This window comes from Marmota flaviventris, chromosome 5, assembly GCF_047511675.1.
Source record: "Marmota flaviventris isolate mMarFla1 chromosome 5, mMarFla1.hap1, whole genome shotgun sequence".
Lineage (NCBI taxonomy): Eukaryota > Metazoa > Chordata > Mammalia > Rodentia > Sciuridae > Marmota > Marmota flaviventris.
In genome coordinates this window covers 23,408,049-23,430,016 of record NC_092502.1, presented here as the reverse complement: position 1 = coordinate 23,430,016, position 21,968 = coordinate 23,408,049, and the positions used below count along the sequence as shown (strand labels likewise).

The 21,968-nt window shown below is 37.0% G+C and overlaps 1 protein-coding gene across 1 annotated transcript; it reads right to left on the bottom strand.

Moving 5' to 3' along the window:
• Nucleotides 1-10,101: 10,101 nt before the first annotated feature.
• Med7 (mediator complex subunit 7) lies at nucleotides 10,102-16,750 on the bottom strand. The gene is made up of 2 exons (XM_027938648.2): nucleotides 16,673-16,750; nucleotides 10,102-12,626 (listed from the first exon to the last, which is right to left on the bottom strand). Exon 2 carries the CDS (start codon nucleotides 12,607-12,609, stop codon nucleotides 11,908-11,910), a length of 702 nt encoding a protein of 233 aa, XP_027794449.2. The 5' UTR covers nucleotides 12,610-12,626; nucleotides 16,673-16,750; the 3' UTR covers nucleotides 10,102-11,907.
• Nucleotides 16,751-21,968: the final 5,218 nt, after the last annotated feature.

Sequence of the window (21,968 nt, the reverse complement as noted above, 5' to 3'; positions counted from 1 at the left end):
CACACATTAGTGAAATGTCAATCTTTAAAATAAATGGTTCTAAGAAAATTGGTTATTCATATGCAGAAGAATTAAACTAGACCCCTATCTCTCACCACCTACAAAAAATCCACTAAAAATGGATTTATAAAAAGCAGGGAAAAAGCTTCAGGATATTGAATGGGCAAGGATATTTTTTGAACAAGACCCCAAAGCACAGGAAACAAAAGCAAAAATAGGCAAGTGGGATTACATCAAACTAACACAGTGAAAAGAAAACCCTCACAGAATGGAAGAAGATATTTATAAGCTATACATCTGACAAGGGGTTAATGTTCAGCATTTAAAAGGGACTCCAAAAATTCAATAACATAAATAAATAGCCTGATTTAAAAATGGGCCATAGATATAAATAGACATTTGTCAAACAAAAACATAAAATGGCCAGAAAAATGAAAAAATGTTCAACATCACTAATCATTAGGGAAATGCAAATGAAAACCACAAGGAGACACTACCTCAAAATGGATGTTTTTGAAAATACCAAAGATATCAAGTGCTAGTGAGGATGTGGAAAGAGGGGAATCCTTGCACACTGTGGGTGGGAATGTAAATTAGTATAGTGATTATGGAAATAGTACAGAGGTTCCTCAAAATTTAAAGTAGAACTACCATATGATCCAACAATTCCACTATTGGGTATATATATATCCAAAGGAAATGAAATGAGTATGTTGAAGAGGTATCTACACTCATGTGTTTATTGCAACTCTATTCACTATTAATAGCCAAAAAAGTGGAAACGACCTAAATAACTTTCAATGGATGAATGAATAAAGAAAAGTTGGTATATTCACATAATGGATGCTATTCATGATCTCATTCATGATCTCACTCATGATCTCACTCATGATCTCACTCATGATCTCACTCATATGTGGGATGGAAAAACATCAACAGAAGAAGTTTCAAGTAGAATGGCGGTTTCCATGAGCTAGAGAAAGGACAGAGGAAGATGGGATGGAGAGAGGTCAACCAATGGGCATTACATTACAGATAGACAGGAATAAGAAGTTCTGGTGTCCCCTTGCATGGCAGGATGACTAAAGATGATGATAATATATTGTGTCTTTCAAAATATTAAAAGAAAGGATTTTCAATGTTTTTATTATAAAGAAACAATAAATGTTTGAGAGATATGTTTCATGTACATATGCTAAAACATCATACGTGGTACCCTGTAAATATGTATAATTTTTATGTTTTTTCTGGATAAGCTAAAATAAATTTAAATAAAAAATCATTTTTAAAATGTGGTGCACTTAAAGAGAAATGAATGCTGGGTGGCAAAACAAACCTCTAACTGGAGAGGTTTGGGACAAAGAAAAGGAAAAGAATTCTGCCCCTGCAAATAAGCATGGGTCTTCTGATGGGTTGGGGGTGGAGAGAAAACAAAGATATTTTACCAAAGCAGTCTTTTTTAACTTACAAGGTCACATCCTTCATGACACTGTGGAGATGATAAAATAATTCTTATGTTCTATAGAGAGTTTTTGTATTTAGTAACTATGGATGGACACCAGAGAGGTTAAGTTTGAGGTCACACTCAGGCAAGTGCAAGAGCCAGCTTAGAGCCTTCTCCAGGGCTCTTTGACTCACTACACCAGAAAACAATGGCCCCGTGAACAGGAGTCAGCATTCTGAGACATCACGTTTACCTGAGAAGATAGTTCTAAGGAGAAATTCATGCTGCTTCTTCCTGAGTACCCGAATGTCTTCAGTATAGAGGAAACAGGGTGAGGTGTGGAAATAAGACCCCCCAGTGACAAAACTGGAAAAAAAATGGTGAGGAACCCACAGCTGAGAAAAGTCTACTGAGCAATGAGTCACCACCGTGGCCAATGCTATCTTCTTTTTTTATTTTTATTTATTATTATTAGTTGTTCAAAACATTACAAAGCTCTTGACATATCATATTTCATACATTTGATTCAAGTGGATTATGAACTCCCATTTTTACCCCATATACAGATTGCAGAATCACATCTGTTACACATCCACGTTTTTATATACTTATCTGCTTTGTCATCTTGTAAATGAAGGTCTCACCACCTTACAGAGGTTCTGCTAATGGGGGAGCAGGGGGTGCTCTCTCACCCTGAACATGCTCTCCAGCGTGGAAACGCTCCTTTCTGTTTCCCTATTATTCATCTTATTACAGGTTCAGCTAGTTAAGGAAGCAGTCTTCAGTTCTTCTTTCTCATCAGTCCCAAAGAGGTCCCTTTTCTTGTTTCATTCTCATTTTATTATTTTCCTCCTTTATCCCTGATCCACATTCTCATTTTTCTCTGCTCATAGCATTCACTTTACAAGATAATGTTTAGCAGATTTTCAAGGTGCTTATTGCAGCTTACATTCCTGCTGGCAGTGAGAACCCTTCTGATGTTCCACATCTTTGCCAATATGGGTCGTGTCAGACTCTGTAATTGTTCCCAGTACAATGGGTAATGATGATGTCACAATATGGCTTTAAAGCTAAATTATTTAATAGAAAATTTAATAGAGACAGAACATTGCATAAACATAAATTTATAGATTATTAATACTTACTGAACAAACACGCAAATAACCAGGACTCAAACATATAAAACATTGTCACTCGGCAGAAGTTCCTTTGGGCCCCTCCACCAGCACTCCAAGCACATGTGTCCCTTCCTAATCACTACCCTGCACACATAGAGACAGTTATTATCCTTAATTTTGCAGTAATAGTCTCTTTGTCTTTCTGTTATAATTTTGCCACCTATGTATGGATCTCAAAATTATAGGTATAGGTTTTCTTGGTTTTAAAGATTATAGGAACAAAATCATATTGACTGTGGTGGGTTTTTTTTTTTTTCCCCCCACTGAGCAGTGAATTTGTGAGATCCACTTCTGCTGCTGTGTGTCCCTGTAGGTTATTTATTTTTTTTACTTAATACTTTTCCTGGGCATGCATACACCTCAAATTGTTTGTTCAATCTCTTTTAGATGGACATTTCATTTCCCATTTCAGTTATTATAAACACTGCCATCTGAGCACTCTCATAAGTAAATCATGGTATACATATATGAGAGTCTCTGGACTATATTTCCAAGAGTAGAATGTTTTATAAACAAAAGAAAAGATGCATAACTTGTTGATAACTAAGGCAATGAAAATTAAAGATAATGAGATTCTATCATATTTTTTTTTGTACTGGGGGTCTAGCCCAACGATGCTTTACCACTGAGATACATGGGCAAGAGGGTAGAAATATCTTGAATCTTGTTAGATGCTTAATTCCCAAGACTCCCACCAGATTCCCAGTCTCCTCTCTCTCTCTCTCTCTCTCTCTCTCTCTCTCTCTCTCTCTCTCTCTCACACACACACACACACACAAAATGTATTTTTTCAAAAAAGGCTTTCTGAATTCATTGTTACATATTCGTATTCTCTTACTTTGTATTGTCATGAAACCTAAATATTGCCCAAGTTGGCTTTTTTTATTTGGGGGTTTTTGTTTGTTTTTTGTCAAACTGGTAAAGATATGATAGCACCAGCCAGGTATGGTGGCACGCACCTGTAAATTCCAGAGACTCTGAAGGCTGAAGCTGTAGAATCGCAAGTTCAAGGCCAGCCTCAGCACCTTAGCAAGATCCTCACTACCAGGTGAGAATCTGTCCCAGAATAAAAAAATAAAAAGGTTTGGGGGTAGGAATGTATCTCATTGGTAAAGCATCCTTGGGTTATATCTCCAGTACCGACCCCACCCCTAAAATAGTATAATAGCATCTCGGTGTCTTTTTAATATTCATTGCCCTCATTATTAACAAGTTAAGCATCTTTTTCTTTTGTTTACAAAACATTTTAATTTAGAGGGACGAACAAATGTTTGTTTAAGTCTTTTGTCCATTTTTCTTTTGGGTTTCTATGTTTTTCATATTGATTTATACAGATAGTTTATATATTTTAGGTACTAGTTCCATAATGGTTTAATCTGTTATAAATGTTTTCTCCCACATTGTGAATTTTCATTTTATGTTTTATGCAATTTCTTAATTTTAATTAAGTAAATTTGACCAATCTTTTCTTTCATGGATAGTATGTTTTGTATTTTCTTTTATAATTTCTTCTCTTTCCTAAAGATTTTTAAATTGCATTAGTTTCAAAAACAACATTAGTTTCAAAAAATTATAGCTTTGTTTTTCATACTTAGGTCTTTAATTCTACTGGAATTGATTTTTCACACATTCTATTCCAGCCTTATTTACTGAAAATTCCAGCATTTTCCCATGACTTATGTTTCTTTTTTTGTCATTTCTTATTTTTAAATTGGTGTATTATAATCATACCTAATAGTGGGATTCATTGTTACATATTCATACATGCACATGCTACAACAATATGATTTGGTCAATATCATTCCCCAGTATTTCCCCTTTCCTACTACTTTGAAATGTCATCTCTGTTATATTTCAAACTAATGGGAGGGAGTGAAGGAGGGAAAGAGGAAGCATTGGGGACTGAAATGGAACAAATTAAATTCCACACATGTATGTTATGTCAAAATGAACCCCAATACTACTTAGGACTATAATACGCTAAAAAAAAATTAAAAATTATACAGACATAGATTTGTTTCCTGGCTTTCTGTTTTACACAATAGTGTATTTGTCTATCCTTCTGCCAGGGCACTATCTTGTTTAATTAGAGTAGCAATATGATAGATGTTGATATCTTAGAAGAAATATCATTCCCTTTATCCTTTTTCAAGGGTAATCTGGCTGAGTCCTTTTTTTAAATATTGTTTTTAGTTGTAGTTGGACACAATACCTTTATTTTATTTATTTATTTTTATGTGGTGCTGAGGATTGAACCCAGCATCTTGAACATGCTGGGCGAGCACTCTACCGCTGAGCCCCAGCCCCAGCCCCAGCCCCACTGAACTCCTATTCATTTTAGAATCAGCTTATCACATTTAAAATAACCTGGTGGAAATTTGCTTACCTTACATTAAATCTACAGATCAATTCATGGAAAATTTAACATCTTTACAATGTTGAGCATTTCAATCCTTAACATATATGTTATCTATTCTTATATTTATATTTTCTTTAAAACTTCTTAATAAAATTTAAAATTTTCTCCATAAAAGTCTTCAACTTATTTCTAGATTTATATCTGGGTGTTTCATATTTTTTATGTCATTTTACATAGTAGCTTTGTTTAATTTTTTCGTTTCTGTTTGTTCATGGTATATTAAATAAAATTTATTTTGAGTATTGATTTTTCTTAGCAACCAATAAATATTTAATAATAAATTATCTGTACATTACATTAAAATTTCCTCTGGCAATTATTTTCTACAAATAATGACAGTTTAGTTTCTTCTTTTCCAATCTTTCTTTTTATTTTTTTTCTCTTTTAACCATGCTGGTTAGGGAATCTAGTGCATGTTTAATAGCAGGCATCCTTATTTTATTCCTGTTCTCAAAGGAAAGGTTTTAGGTTTTCATCTTGGTTATAATTCATGCTGTAGATTTTTGTGGAGATACCATTTATTATATTAAGAAAATTCTATTCCTAATGTTCTAATACAGTTTTTTTTCTTTTTTATGGATGGATGCTAAATTTTGTGTTTTTTGCACATCTGTTTAAGATTATTTTTTCTTCTTTAATCTATTATTTTAGTAGGTTACATTAACTACTCCTTTGTAATTCTTGAGATAAAAACATTGACCATAAAATATTATCTTTTTATTTTATTTTTACATATGACTAGGTTCAGTTTGCTAATATTTTGTTTATACTATTAGCCTAATAAAGACAGTTGGGAAATACTTCCTAGTTTTTTGTGCTGAATCTGTATAAGATTAGAACAATTTTTATTTTGTGTGTGGTATGTGTGCGTGTGTATGCAATATTTGACAGACTTGCCAGTAAAGCTATTTGAACATGAATTTCTCTTTGTGAGAAAATTTGACTACTGATTTGTTTTGTTTTTGGTACTGGGGATTGAACCCAGGGGCACTTAACTACTGAGCCACATCCCCAGTCCTTTTCTGGTCTCACTGGATTGCTTAGGGCCTCAGTAAGTTGCTGAGACTGGCTTTGAACTCACAATCCTCCAGCCTCAGCCTCCTGAGCCACTAGGATTACAAGTATGAGGCCCAGCCTGATTCCTTGTTTCAATCATTAGGAAAACTATTCAGGTTATCTATTCTTAAATTAGTACTGATAATTTTTCTAAGAACTAGTCCACTTTCTTTAAGTTTCCAAATATATTGGGATAAAGTTATCTATAATATTTTCTTCTTTTTTAAACTGTTTCTTCTATTTATAGTAATGCTTCTTTTACATTTCTGCTATTATTTTTGCCTTCCTCTTTTTTCCTTCATCGCTCTCCCTTGTCAGTAGCAGTGACTCAGAGCTCCACTTAAGTCTCTTGGGTATCCTCACAGTCCTTTCAAAATCAGACTTCTTTACAGATGATTAGCAGGTCTGAGATCTGACTATGTTATGTGCTTGGGGGCAAATGAGTTTTAGAAGGAATCAGGTGGAACTTCTCTTTCATTCTTAGCATTACACTATGAGTATCATAATTACCAGTTAAGGAAACTCAGTTTCCATGGAGGTTAGTATGCCAAATCAAAGCTACATAGCTGAAAAATAGGAAGCCCAAATTCTAGCATTCTGTGGTGTTTTCCACTATGATTTCATGGCTACCAACTAGGCATCTAAAGATTTAAATTAATTCTGACATTAACTACTAAGGGTTAGGGTATCTAATATTAGGGTGTCATAAGCAGTGCCCCTGGGCTTCATTTTAGTCTCCTAGAAAACTGGCTACAGCTTCTTAAACCTGACAGAAGAGTGCCACTCACTGGTAACCTCATCACATTGCAATTTGAAACCAAAATGTCAATGGTAAGCAAAAGACCAGTGAAAATACAGTATACTTGTATCAAAACATCACAATACACCCCATAAATATATACGATTATTTGCCAATTAAAAATAAAACTTTAAGAAGGACTAGTAAGGAAGTTATTAACTGATTTTCAATAGCTTTCCAAGTACTGTTCCAGGAACTATGTTAAGTGCTTTGTAGCCATTCTCATTTGATTCTTAGAACAATCCACAGGGCATAACATATTTACTAACTGGACTGTTACCAAAATAGTTGACTGATTCCTGACTTAGATTAGGAAGATTAGAACTATAAGGACAGCATATCTTTAAGATATAGAAGTCTGAGAATAAGACATGAATTCTTTAATATACAAGAAGGGAACTCATAAATTCCACTTAAAATGTTTCTCTTTCAGTTTGGTATCATGTCATATTTACAAATTTGATCGTTACGGTTAACATATTGGATTCCACTCTTGGTTTCTCTACTTACTTACCTATGATTTAGTAGCAGTGTGATGAAACAAGAGAGGTAAATTAAAATGGAGGGTGACTACCTAGGCTTTGAAACGGCAATGCCTTCTTTCTGTTTCTGTGACTTTGGGTAAATTACACAACCTTTCTGAGCCTCCACTTCCTCATCTGTAAAATGAGTGTAAAAATAATAGTTATTTCATTGTGTTGACTCGGGGATAATAAAAACTCAGTATGTAAATGATTAGAATAGTGTTATCAATGTGCTACATGAATGTTTGCAATTGATTTTTCATCAGATTTAGAATATATACTCTCCCTTGGCTTTCTACATGCTGTGCCTCTGCCCTCCAACTGCTTCACTTGTTTCTCTAGCTCCACCTTTTCCCTTACAATATTGCAGCCAAAATGGCCTTTCTTTTTTAATTCCTGAAACTTCCATTCAATATTTCTTATTGGTTCTTTTTAGTTATATATAATATTAGGATTCACTGACATAATTATAAAAGCATAGAATATAATTTATTCTAATTCAGTCCCCAGTACTTCCTCTTTCCCCTCCTCCCTCCCCTATGATCTCATCCCTCTACAGATTTTTCTGCTATTTATAGTTGTTTTTTTAATTAGTGTCTTATGGATATACATGATGGCATGACAGCGAGATTCACTGTGGTATATTGGCAAGGATGTGGGGAAAAAGGTCTACTCATACATTTTTGGTGGGACAGCAAACTAATCATCTTCAAAACTTAACTCATTTGTTTTATTATCTTTCTTTCATTTTTCTTTCCCTTCCCCACTCATCCAATACTAGTATTAGGCATATACAGGACAATAATAAGTATTCATCAAATGAATACAGGGAATGAATGAATAATCAGGGGGAAACCACTCTCACGACAGATATTTGTACAATTTGTTTATTTTTGCTATGTTTTAGTCAGTGTTTTTTGCTTCTGTGACTAAAAAACCTGACAAGAACAATTTTAAGAAAGAAAAGTTTATTTGGGGGCTCACAGTTTCAGAGGTCTGTCCACAGATAGCTGGCTCCATTCCTTGGGGCCTGGGATGAAGCAGAACATCATGGTGTAAGTGTGCAGCTGGGAAAGCAACTGGGGACATGGCATCAAGAGAGCTCCACTCAAAAGCACACCCCCAGGGTCCCATCTCCTTTGGCCACACCCTACTCACCTACAGTTACCAGTTAATCCCTATCAGGGGATTAACACACTGATGAGGTTCAGGATCTCATATCCTAATCATTTCACCTCTAAATCCTCTTGCAATGTGTCACACATGACCTTTGTGGGGACACCTAATATCTAAATCATAACATGCCATCAAAGTTTACATGTGCTTACTTTGTAGTGAATATGTACCAGTATCATCAGTATTATACCTTCCTTTATCTGAGAAACAGACTGCTTCTTCCATACGTGGACATTAGTGGGGACTGTTGAATCCTTACAGGATTTGGGTCTCAACACATTGACTTAGCTAAAATCAGATATGCAATCCCCTAATTCTTCATGCCTAGTTAACTAGCCTCTATTCAATCAACCTCTTTAAAAAGACAGGCAAATCCAAGTGACAGACACAGAAGTACAGAAAGAATGGTTCAACATGTGGGGTTTCTTTTTGGTGGCTGGAATCCAGGGTTTTGCCCACGCTAGGAAAGCATTCTACTACTGGGCTGCATCCTGTCCCTTTTTATTTTACTTTTTGAGATGCTGGGAATTAAACCTAGGATCTCTCACTTGTTAGGCAAGCACTGCACCACTGAGCTACATCCCCAAACCCCTTTTGAAACAGGGTCTAAGAGTTAATGTCAGGTTCTGTGTATTGCAAAATAAGATCCTCCAGAGTTCTAAAGATTACCCATGATATTTTAACTCCTCAATCCCCTCCCCATGCACATATTCAACTAGCTGTTGTAATTCATAATGATTCCCTGCATTTTATATACAAGAATTTCAGAAGTAGCCAAAAACTGGTTTTGTACCTCAGTGCAAGACCCTCCCCCCCCAAGGTCATTAAGACAAAATTTTCTTTGGAGAGTTGTTCAATTGCTAGAAAATTTTCATCTTGCTTCCTAACTAGGGGATCAGAGGATATGCCTCACTTTGATTAAAGCTTAAGAGACCTAAATTGTGTTATCTGCAGTCTCTGGTGCCCAAAGGTCTGTATCAAATACATACCAGAAAGTAGCTACCTAATAAAGAAGTGTCTACTTGAAAATCCTACAAAGCTGGTTTATGAAGGCAAAGGTAGTATATTTCTCAGACAATTGCCTGTACATTTTTTTAAAATTTATTTAGTTACAGATGAACACACAGTATATTTATTTTTATGTGGTGCTGAGGATCGAACCCAGTGCCTCACATATACGAGGCAAGCACTTTCCCACTGAGCTACAGCCCCAGCCCACCTGTACATTTTAAACTGAACTTTTCCAGCTCCAAGGCCAATGAAATCTTGGTGTAGCAAATCCTCTGCTACGTGAAACTCACTAAAGGAAGAGTCAAAAGTGGACATTAGGAAAATTGCATTATCTTTCTATCTTGTGCATCAGAATCACATGGAAGGCTTGTTAAAAAACAGAGTACAGGACGCTACCCCTAGAGTTTCTGGTTCAGAAGATCTGGAGTGGGGATGATACTTAGAAAGCTCAGTTCTTTTCCCCAATGCCCATACAGTAAGTAACAAGGACAAGATTTTAAGAAAAGGGAAGAAGTAGTTTTATTGCTTTGCTAGCAAAGGAGAAACAGGAAATTCCCTTCCCACAGGCTTTGATTCTATCAGGGGAAATGGTGGGCTTTTAATGAGGGGATACAAAGGCTACACTCAGGTCATAACTCATAATTGCAGACTTGAGAGCCATTTCTCAGTCCCACTGATGCCAGCCCTGAAATCTGGAATCTTTAATTCTTATGGTCATGAGCAGAACACACAACTTCAGCCTAGGACAGAAGAAAGTTATCTTGCTTTCTCCTATGGTTAGCAAAGGGGAGAGGGAGAGGAGTGGGGGAAAGTATCAGTTTAAAAATAAATCGCAGTGGCAGAGTAGCAAGGGTTAGCCAAAACATGAAGTGGACTCGTTACAGGGCTAAGAATTTTCATCTCTAAAAAGTTCTTGATGAGGTGAATCTGTAGGTCCAGGACCACATTTTGAGAAGTATTGGCCTATATTACAAAAATGCCAGGCGGGCATCCTCAGATATCAGGCTGCCTCTCCACCTTGGTGGAAGAAGGGTAGGGTGAAAGGAGAAAAAAAATACAGAAATAAAATCTTAAAACAAATTTATTTCTTGCTCACAAAAAAATTGAATTAGATGGGAAAGATGTGGGAGTTAATGAAAGGAAAAACTAGATCTCACAATCATTCAAAGTCCAAACTGACAATCTTTGCCATCTTCAAATGGCTTCCAGTCTAGTTATCTTGAGTATGCCCATCTAAATAGCAGATGGTAGGAAAAGGAGGACCACACAAGAAATTTTAACAGGACTCACCTGGATTCCTACTGTCCAGAACTTAGTTACATAGTCTCCACATAGATGCATGGCCCTGAATGGGTAAATGTGGTCCCTTGCTGGGCAGCCATATCTAAGTAATCTCAAAAATAAGTAAACATTTTTGACAGATATCTAGCAGTCTCTGCCAGCAAACCCTTATTCCATTGCAGGCTTCCAGGCTTAAGCAAGCCTGAGCTCAGATTTAAAGGAAATGGGTACTTAACTACATAGACATCTTAATTACTAAAATGAATGCATGCAACTAAAATAAGAAAGGGCTGGCCACAATGGCACATGCCTGTAATTCCAGAAGCTCAGGAGGCCGAAGGCAGGAGGATTTTAAGTTCAACGCCAGCCTCAGCAATTTAGCAAGACTCTGTCTCAAAATAAAACATAAAAAGGGCTGGGGATGTGGCTCAATGGTTAAGAGTCCCTGGGTTCAATCCCCAGTACCAAAAAAACAGAAAAGAAAAGAAAGGACTTACTGATTAAATAATTGGAAAAATAACACAACTTATAAAATCCCCACCTCAACATTCCATGCAGGTTAGGGAGAAGAAGCTGAGATAGTGAGTCTACAGGAAAAGGTATGAGAAAAAGTTCCGTTTTTTAATTCTACTGGGTTCCTTTCTCAACATGCTTTTTGGAGATTAAGTCTAAACACTTTGTACTTTCATTATTCAAGCATATGATAAAATTGTTTTTCAAGGATGACAGCTTGCTAGTATTAAGAATATCTTCAAAATTTTACTGCAACTCCAAAAATCAGAATATCCCACACAACAGCAAACACTTTGCATTTTAAGGTGATTATTTTTAATACAGGTGTACTCATTCACCTATGCTTGTTACACAGTGAAATTCTGCCTATGGCATCTCATCATTGAAAAACTGGAGTCAAGAAAAACAAATTCCTTTATATTTTAGTTATACCTGTTTTAAGACTGTCCAAAAGAGAGGAATATATGATGCTATTTAACAAAATAAAAAAAGAAGAAAAATACCCTTCATGGTCTTTCATTCATTTCGTCAATTAGAACACACAAAGCAGCATCTTTCTCTATAATCTGGTCCCTTCTATGAACTAAATTTTCTCTCTGTTGTTCATTCTGTCCAGTACAATTATTGCTATCATCAGCATCCATTGGCTCAGTTTTTACTCTCATTCCTGCTTCAGAATGAGGTAAATCATCAGGCAAGGAAGCCAAACAATTTTGAATCATCTCAATTACTCGTTCCAGGTGCTTCTGAAACCTCTCAGCTGTTTCAAGCCGTTGACGTTTCTGGACCTCCATCATGACTCTCAAGGTCTCTCTTGCTTGGTGGGGTCGATATTCATTTATAAGATGATGCACATGTACAAATAGCAGTTTAAGATCTTCTAGCTTCTCTTCCCGTTTTATACTCCCAGGGCTCCTTATCAAGATATCTAAAAGGTCCAAGAAATTAATAAGGATAGACATATTGAGTTTTCTCAGTTCCTTCTTGTGATCAAACTGCATAGGATGAAGGCGTTCAATGCCCTGACTTTCCAAAGGGCGGATGATAAGGTCATCACACTGGAACTGGTTGCCAAACATCATATAACTGTCTTTAATTGGAGGAGGTGGCTTGGGAGCTAAGCCCTCCTGAATATTTTCATCTGTATATTCCTTGATGTACTGCATCGGAGGTGGTGGAAGTGCACTCACTTGTTGTGGTTCACCCATTGTGAAAGATCAAGAACCTACAGAAACAGACCAAAGATTTAGAATAGAGCTACAAATCAAACCTGTCAATACATTAGTAAATGTAGAATAATATTTTTGGTACCAGGGATTGAACACAGGGGGCACTTAACCACTGAGTCACATCCCCAGCCCATTTTTTATATTTTATTTAGAGATCCAGGTCTCAGTGAGTTACTTAGGGCCTCTCTAAGTTGTTGAGGCTGGCTTTGAACCCCCGATCTTCCTGTCTCAGCTTCCCAAGCTGCTGGAATTATAGGGTGGAGGCAGAATATTTTCTTCCTTCTTCTGACTTTGGTGTGTCCTTAGTTTATTAACATTTACAATAAGCAAAGGATACTGTTTTTTCCTAATTAAGCATTATATCATCAACCATGCACACATGCTCTTTCTTTCCTTAATACTTCCATCAGCATTAAAAAATATTGTAGCATCTTTTTATCTACAAAGAAAATCTGGATTCCAAACCCCTCATTAGTTACCCTCCATTTCTCTACTCTTTTTCCATAGCCAAAGTACACATGCTGTCTCCCGTTGTTATCACAATCACTTTTGTTTTCTATTATAGATTCGATTTCAAAAGCAATACTAATAAACAGTTTGACAAATTAACATTGCTAAATTTCAGACTCTTGATGTTATCCAAGGTTCTTGGAGTAAATGATAACCCAATTTTATATCCTACTGTACCCCACAATTTTATATGGCCACATCAACTTTCTTACTTAAATTTCAACGTCAAACTCAAGCTAAGTAACTTTTTAGGTCACAATAACCTTAATAACTTACTCATTCCACTTTAAGGGTAGGTATATCATCTAATTAGATTCCCAAGTGCTCTTTTAGACTAATCTTATCAAATTCAAGATAAAGCATCCTCTAAGATTAAGTAGGGCAAGTAACATACTAGTAGCAGTGCTGTTCTTGGAATTTGTGGGAAACTGACGGTAACTGTGAAGCAGCTCTAGGTTTCCACCAAACCAGAGTGGAGCAGAGAATATTGCCAGAATCAAGGGTGCAATAGTCATGAACAATATGAGTTACCAACTCAATATGACTATACCAACAGACAATGCATTTCTTTACCAGTACATACTTCCCCTCTTTTCTCAGCTTCTCTGACCTCAACATTCATGTTTTCCTCCTATGTCCCTGGCCACTCAGTTGCCTCTGTCTCTCCTTCTCTATCCAAACTTTAATATAAAACTTTAATCTCTATCAAAACTCTTCTCACAGCTATCAAGATTTCAAACATTCTATTATTCCGTAGATATTAGAATATTCCCCCCTGGCACATGCCTGTAATCCCAGTGACATGGGATGCTGAGACAGGAGGATTCCAAGTTCAAGACCAGCTTCAGTAACTTAACCAGGCCCTAAGCAACTTAGTGAGACCCTGTCTCAAAAAATAAAAAGAGCTGGAGATCTGACTCAGTCATAAAACAACTCTGGGGTCAATACCTAGTACCAAAAAAAACAACAACAGATCTTAGAATTTCTCCTATGTAGTAGGCTCTGGATTTCAGTAATGGGTCCCAGTCTTCTCTTAGTTTTTCAGGGTAGTCATTCCAAATTCATAGCAGCAAGGCCTATTTCAAGCCTCACAGTAAAAGCCACATCAATTATGATCACTGCATAATTCCTTTAGGTTCTTACGCCAGTACCACCCAAGAAACTATGGGGAAATTCACCTAGATAACTAATGAAAAAGGATTCACACATTTAATCTGGCAGTACCAAAATTTTAAATGCTGATATTCTTTGAATCAATAATTCCATTTTTAGAAATTAAACCCATAAAAATCCTGCTACAAGCACACAAAGACGTACACAAGGACGTTTAATGCAGCATTGTCTGAATAGAGTAGAAAAATTGGAAATAATCTATTCCTTCATTGATATGATGGCTGAATAAAAATGTCTACATAACCATTAAGAAAACATGGATAGAAGGTTGTTTATGAAAACATGTATCATTTCAACTGTTCATAATACGGTTTACTTGCAAACAGTTATAACTGACTTTTCCAACTTAATTCAGATTTACAGAAAAACTGTATTCTAAATTTCTTGCGGGGCGGGGGGGGGGGGGGGGGGTGTGTAGAGATCCAACTCATGGCCTTTCCAAGATAGGCAAGCACTGTACACACTAAGCTACAACCCTTTTTTTTTTTTTTTTTGGTACCAGGGATTGAACCCAGGAGCACTTAACCACTGATTCACAGGGGTTGATTTTTTTATTTTGAGACAGGTCTTGCTAAGTTACTAAGTGCCTCACTAAATTGTTGAGGCTGGCCCAAACTTGCAATTCTACCGTCTCAGACCCCTGAATATTTGGGATTATAGGCCAGGGCCACTGCATTCTTTACATCTTAACATTTCCACTCACTTGCTTTACTGGTTTCTCATCTTTTTATACCCAAACACTAAAACAAGAATGTTCTCTTATAACCAGAGTACAATAACCAAAGCCACACAATTACTGAACTGGTTCTTAAAATTTTAGGGCTGGGGTTGCAGCTCAGTGGAAAAGTGCTGCCTAACATGTGTGAGGCACTGGGTTTGATCCTCAGCACCACATTAAAAAAAAAAAAAAATTAACAAATAAAATAAAAGCATTCTATCCATCTACAACTACAAAAAACAAACAATTTAGACAGCCCAAGTTTTACCACTCAAACCTTTTTAGGTTGGGAGTTCTGTGCTTCCTTACAAATGTGCATCATTGCAGTTATCATTGGAAGGGCCAAATATAAGACGAGTACCATCATTAATGTAATCTTTACAACAATTCTTCCAATTAAAAACTATTACCAAGTTCATTTTAGAGATGAGGATCCCAAGTCTTAATGTAGGGAAGTGTTTACATCAGATCAAAAGGCCAGTAAATGGTACAATGAGAATTCTTAATCCCAGGTCCTTTCAACTCCAAAGTACAAACTCTTGTGGGGGAGGCAGGGGAGGGAAAAAGGGCATGGGACTGTCTAAACCATACAAGTACTTCACATATTACTGAAATTAAATTCCACCCCACCCCCCCCCCAGGGTGATGCCTCAAGCCTATAATCCTAGTGACTCTCAGCCCAGGCCCTAAGCAATTTAACAAAACTGAGTCTCATAATTCAAAAAAGGTGGGGGCGAGGAAATGGTCCTGTGGTTAAGTGCGTTTGGGTCCCGTCCCCAGTACAAAAAACTTTAAAAAATAAATAAATAACTTTTCTCTATCACCTCTTTAGAGTCAACTGTTCAAAACCCATGGAGATGTTATTTTAGTAAAACCAGCACCAACTAGTCGGTTCTCAGACTCAAACCTAGTGCTTGCTGGGGGAGTCTTCATCAAAAAAAGAAAAGTACTCCAGGATCCCACCCTTGGAGATTTGATTAACTTGGAGATTTGATTGACCCCTCGGTATGTCATTTTGTTGTTGTTGTTTGCAATGGGGCGTGACCCCAGGTCAGGGATGCTCCAGCACTGGGCCACATCCCCAGTTACTTTGAGACCAGGTCTCCCCTAAATTGACCAACCTGGCCTCGAACTTGCTCCCCTCCTGCCTCCGCCTCCCGAGTTGCTGGGATTACCGGGTGCACCACCAAAGCCCAGCCCTGCAGGTCGATTTTAAAACCTCGCGGGATGAATCTGAGGGTCAGTTTGGGGCTCTACCCCTCCGCGGAAACCCCCATTAACTCGGCTCGTTTCACAACTGCTCCCAGAAGGAGGGATGGCCATGGTCATTCTCACTGTACAGACCGTAAAAGAGGACAAGTGACTCGCCAAGGCCACACGGCTGAGAACCAGTGGCTGGGGATCCGAGCCCGAGGCTCCCCGCCTGGATTCGGGCTCGTCGGCCCGGGGGCCGAGAGCACCTTCGCCGGGCTGCCCACCCAGAGCCTCAGAGCTGCGGGGAGGACATGCTTTCGCAAGGCAGCGCCTCCGAGGCCGAAGTTAGCCAGGTCTGCCGGCACCCAGCCCGGCCTAGAAGAAGCGGCGGGGTCCGGAAGGAAAACTGCAAGAAGACCGAAGGCCCACGCCTTGCCGCCCACTCACCTCAGCTCTTGGTTTACTCAAGCAGCCGCCTCCGCCACCGCAGCAGAAATCCGACTTCCGGTCTCCTTCTCAGGAAGAAGGCGCTGATGCTGTCCTTTGATTGGCTGCAAAGACTGTCCTTTAATGGAGTCCCTAGTCCCACCCCAGACATTGCCTTGCTACAGCGTCTGCGCATTACCCTCTGCCCCCGCCATCTCCGCTTCGCGTCGCCCAGCTGTGCTCTGTGTTTGGCATAACCTGCCAGGTGTGGGGAGTATCTCTTTGTGCTTTCGTCAGCAAAAGTAGTATTTCCTTTTTTTTTTTTCCGCCTTTGAAATTTAGCACTTAAAATTAAGACATTCGTTTGATTTACATAGAAAATATAAAGACAGGTATTTTTAAAAAAATTTTTAACGCTAACCCACTGTCAAAAGTAATGTTTAAACAATGAAATTGGACTGTGTGTGAGATATATACTCATAGATATATTTATCTGACCGATCTATAGGTAGATAAATACTGGAAGTATATGTGAACCTGATTGGGAACCAGTAATATTTTCTAAATCTCCATTTCTATTTTATTACTATTATTTTTAGTGGTAGATGGACACAATGCCTTTTTTTTTAAGTTGTTTTTATGTGGTGTTGAGGATCGAACCCAGTGCCTCACACGTGCTAGGCAAGCTCTGTACCACAAAGCTACAGCCCCAGCCCTGAATCTCCATTTCTTAACTATCCATTAACTTTTATTTTCATTTAGGAATTCAGGGATCCCTTTTATATTTCCAGCCCACAAATTAGCAAGTGAGGAAAAAAAAAACTGATGTAAATGTTTCTTTGGGGGCTTATTTTTATGAGAAGTATGTCACAAATTTCTGAATTTGTGGAAGTCAAAGCATGTTACACATAAACAATAAAATTGTTAATTCTGATAAAAGTGCTCAACTATATCTCTTTAGAAATAAGATTCTTTGGTTTTGTTTTTTAAAAGCTTATTATGAAGAATTCCAAGTGTAAGCAGAAGTAGAGAGTAAAGAATACTCATCACCCAACTTCAGTTATCTGCTCATCGACCTCATTTCATTTCTGTTTCAGCCTGATTTTCTAAAAGGTTAGGACATTTTTTCATATAACCATAGAATCATTCTTATTTTAAAATAAATTAATAATTCTTCTTTATTATCAACTATCACATTTGTATTTGCATTTCAGTTATCTCAGGTTCCAAAGAAGTTCTATGTGTTTCAATTAGCTAATGTGTCTTTTAATTACCTTTGCTCTGTAGGTTCCTCCCCATCTCAATAACCACACACCCTAATCCCCCAGCCAACATCAAGTAAATGGTAAAGAAATTTTATCCACTTTTGAGCCTGCCCCAATCAGGCTTTTTTCTCCACTCCTGACACCTATGTATCCTATACCAGTGACTTCCAGTGGTCATTTGCAGTCCTCATTTCACTCCCAGCTGTCAGTAGCACTTGGCACATTTGCCCTAGGACTCAGTTCACAAGCTGCTTCTCAGCCAGATATAATCCAGGCCATAACATCCAAGTGATGACATGCAGGCTGTGGAACACTGTGCCCATCAGACTCCTGTATCCAAAGGTATTAGACATCTTTACCCAGTGGCATTTAACTCATTTGCAAAGGCAGAAATCTAAAGAGTTGTCTTTTCCTCTCAATATTCCATTGAAACTGCTGTAACAGCCTTTTGTTTTACTTCAATTTTAAAACAAGTCAAGTCTCACATAGGACTAATTTTCACCATTCCCACTGCTATGATCCTAGTTCATGTCATTATTCCTTGGCACCTGGACTTTGTGATCTAGCCTCCCAACTAATTTCCTCTCTTCTACTTTTGTCCTTGTGTTTACCACACTCTCTTAAGATGTAAGGTTGAACCTACCATTCCCCTATTCAAAATTCTCCAAAGTTTTCTGTTACATTTAGAATAAAATCTAATGTCCCCACCATAGCCTATATAAGGCCCTACAAAATCTAGTCTTTGGATATCTATCATATTATATTATACCCACCATTTCTTTCCATGCTTACTCTTCTCCAACTTCACTGGCTTTCTTTCTTTCCCAGGAAATGGCAAGCACATTCCTGCCTCTGGGCCACTGCATTTGCCTGGAACTCTCTTTCCATAGATATTCACATGCCACACAGTTTAAAACTTATAAATTAAATTTATAAATTACTTAGTTAGGGATTAGAGATATATCTTGGTGACAGAGCACTTGCCTAGCAAGCATAAGGCCTGGATTTGATCCCCAGCACTAATAAATTAATTAATTAAAACAGTTTGTTTTTGGAATTTTCCATTTGCTATTTTCACACATGATTGACCAAAGGTAATTGAAACCTTGGAAAGTGAAACCTTAGATAAGTGGGGACAAGTATACAGTCATCATTTTTAAAATGAATTCATAGCATGACTTTGATGGATATAGTCAATTTAGCCAGAGCCCCATTGGGTAAAATTGTTTTTCTCTCAGTTTTTGCTACTGTAATTACACTGTTTGATGAGTATCCCTGTGTATATATGTTTTTGTAATTGTGCATTTTTTTCTTGAGATGGAATCACTGGCCCCCAAGTGTAGTGTCTTATAGTTAGTAGCAGGATCAAGGTTAGAATCTAGAACTTGATTCTTATTCCAGTGTTCTTTTCAGTAGACTGTAAATGAGTAATAGCTATAAAATCCATATCATTTGAGGGGGCATATAAACATCATATCATATGATGCATAAAAATGCTTACTTGCCTATGTTTGAAGGATCTAAACTACTATAGTTTAACAAGGAATACATCTGTTCAACAAGTCTTTAAAGATTAAGAAGACATTCAAAAGCCCTACCTTCTAATGAAGAGATACAAAGGACAGTATGTAAACACATACGAATTTCAAATAGTGATAAGAGCTATGGAGAAAAAAATATATAGATTAATGTGATAGTAATGTGGATTGGGGTAGTTACTTTATCTAAGAGGGTAGTTAGGGAAGTCACAGTGGGGGACTTTGGAAATGGGGCGTGAATAATTAATTAATTAATTAATTAATCTTGCGGAGATCTTAGAAACAGATTTCAAAGAGCCTGAGACTGCCATGATCTTCTTGAATTAGAGACAGCAAGGAAACCTGTATGCTCTATAACTAATGAGCAAAAGAAAAGTAAAGGGAGGTGAGGGGACAAATCCAGACAGTGTTATGTAGTAACTGGCATTTTCCTTCTTTTAGAGTCTTGGCATATCATTGTCTATCATTTATATCTAAGTAGGAATCAGAAATATTCTTAGTTGTTCTTCACCCTGTTAATTGTTTTTAAATCTAGGTTTATTGAAGTGTAATTTTTATATAGTAAAACTAACTTTAAATGTACATGAGTCTTAAATGAGTCTTGATGAAGATATACCATGTAACCACCTCTACCAGAATTAACACATATGACATTTCTATCACCTGAACAATTTTTGTGGGCTTTTTAAATATAAATTTCATGATTTTATTTTCTATTTATGTAAAGAATAACATTGATACTTCATGAAAATTGCCTTGAATCTATAGAGTACCTTGGGTAGTAGAGACATTTTAATAATATTGATTCTTCCAATATATGAATGGGGGATATCTTGCCATTTGTGTGTGTGTGTGTGTGTTCCCTTCAATTTTTTTCAACAGTGTATTTACATTTGCATTGAGGAGACATTTCAATTCCTTGGTTAATTTTATTCTTAGGTATTTTTGTAGCTGTTTTGCGTGGAATTATGTTGTTTATTTCTCTTTGAACAAGTTTATTATTTTGTGGCCTTTTGTATTCAGCTCCCTCCCTTCATGAAGCCTAACCCCTAGTAACCAGTGATCTGATTTCTGTTTATATAATTTTGCTTTTTACAGAATGTTACATAAATGGAATCAGGCAGTATGTAGACTTTTGTGTCTTGTGTCTTTCTCTTAACCTGTTAAGTTCCAAGTTTCCAGTTCTACAAATATTGCAATAAATTAGCACAGGTGAAAAAATTACCATAAGTGATATATTTGTTGCTCAATATAAGTCCACATCTAGGATGATGTGACTGAATGGGTTAACATAATACTTTTGAGTCTCTCAAAGTTGTTGCATGTATCTGTAATTTGTTCCTTTCTAAGGTGAGGAATATTCTGTTGTATAGATGTACATAATTCTTTTATCCATCTACCAGCTGATGGTCATTTGGATTATTTCAGATAGGGGTGATTATGAATAAAGCTGCTATAAACATTCACATATAAGACACTGTATAGTCTTGTTTTCTTTTCCTTTGGATGACAATGTAGAATAGAATTGTTAACTGTATAAGAAACTGCTAAGCAGTTTTCTAAAGAGATTACATCATTTTCATTTCTACTAGCAACCTGTAAGTTATAATTGCTCTGCCTCCTCAATCTGAATTTGTTAATTGTCCCTTTTTTTGGTACTGGACATTGAATCTAGGGTCACTGAACCACTGAGTCACATCCCCAGCCCTTTTTAAAATATTTTATTTAGAGAAAGGGTCTCACTGAGTTACTTAAAGCCTTGCTAAGTTGCTAAGGCTGGCTTTGTACTTGCAATCCTTCTACCTCAGCCTCCCAGGTGTGGGATTACAGGCATGCACCACTGTACCTGGTAATTGTTCTTTTTTTTAACTTGATTATTCTAGTAGATGTATGGTGGTTTTAATTGGTATTTTCCTAGTGTTAGATGTCTTCTTTTTTGATTGTTGGTACTGGGACATTTAACCACTGAGCTACATCCTCAGCTCTTTTTATTGTTTAGTTTGAGACAGGGTCTCCCTAAGTTGCTCAGGGCCTCACTAAATTGCTGACACTGGCTTTGAACGTGGGATCCTCCTGCCTCAGCCTCCTGAGTCACTGGGATTATGGGCGTGCATCATTGTGCCTGGTGCAACGGCCTATTTTTTAATTAGCTTGTTCTCAAACTGTTGTGTTGTATATATACACATACACAAACATACATACTCTGGATATAAGTTCTTTATTAGATATGTGGTTTGTAGATATTTTCTCTCAACTTGTGGCTAATCTTTTCATTTTCCCTAATAGCATCCTTTAAAGAGCAGAGGTTTTTAATTTCAGTGAAGTCCTGTTTATCAATTTCTTTTATGGTTCATGCTTTTTGTGTCCTATCCAAGAATCTTTGCCTAACAGGTCATAAGGATTTTTCCTCTTTGTTTTATTATAGCAGTTTTAAGGCTTACATTTAAGTCCATGAACTTTTTTGAATTAATTTTGAATATAGTTAAAGTTCGGGGTCAGGGTTTTATTTATTTA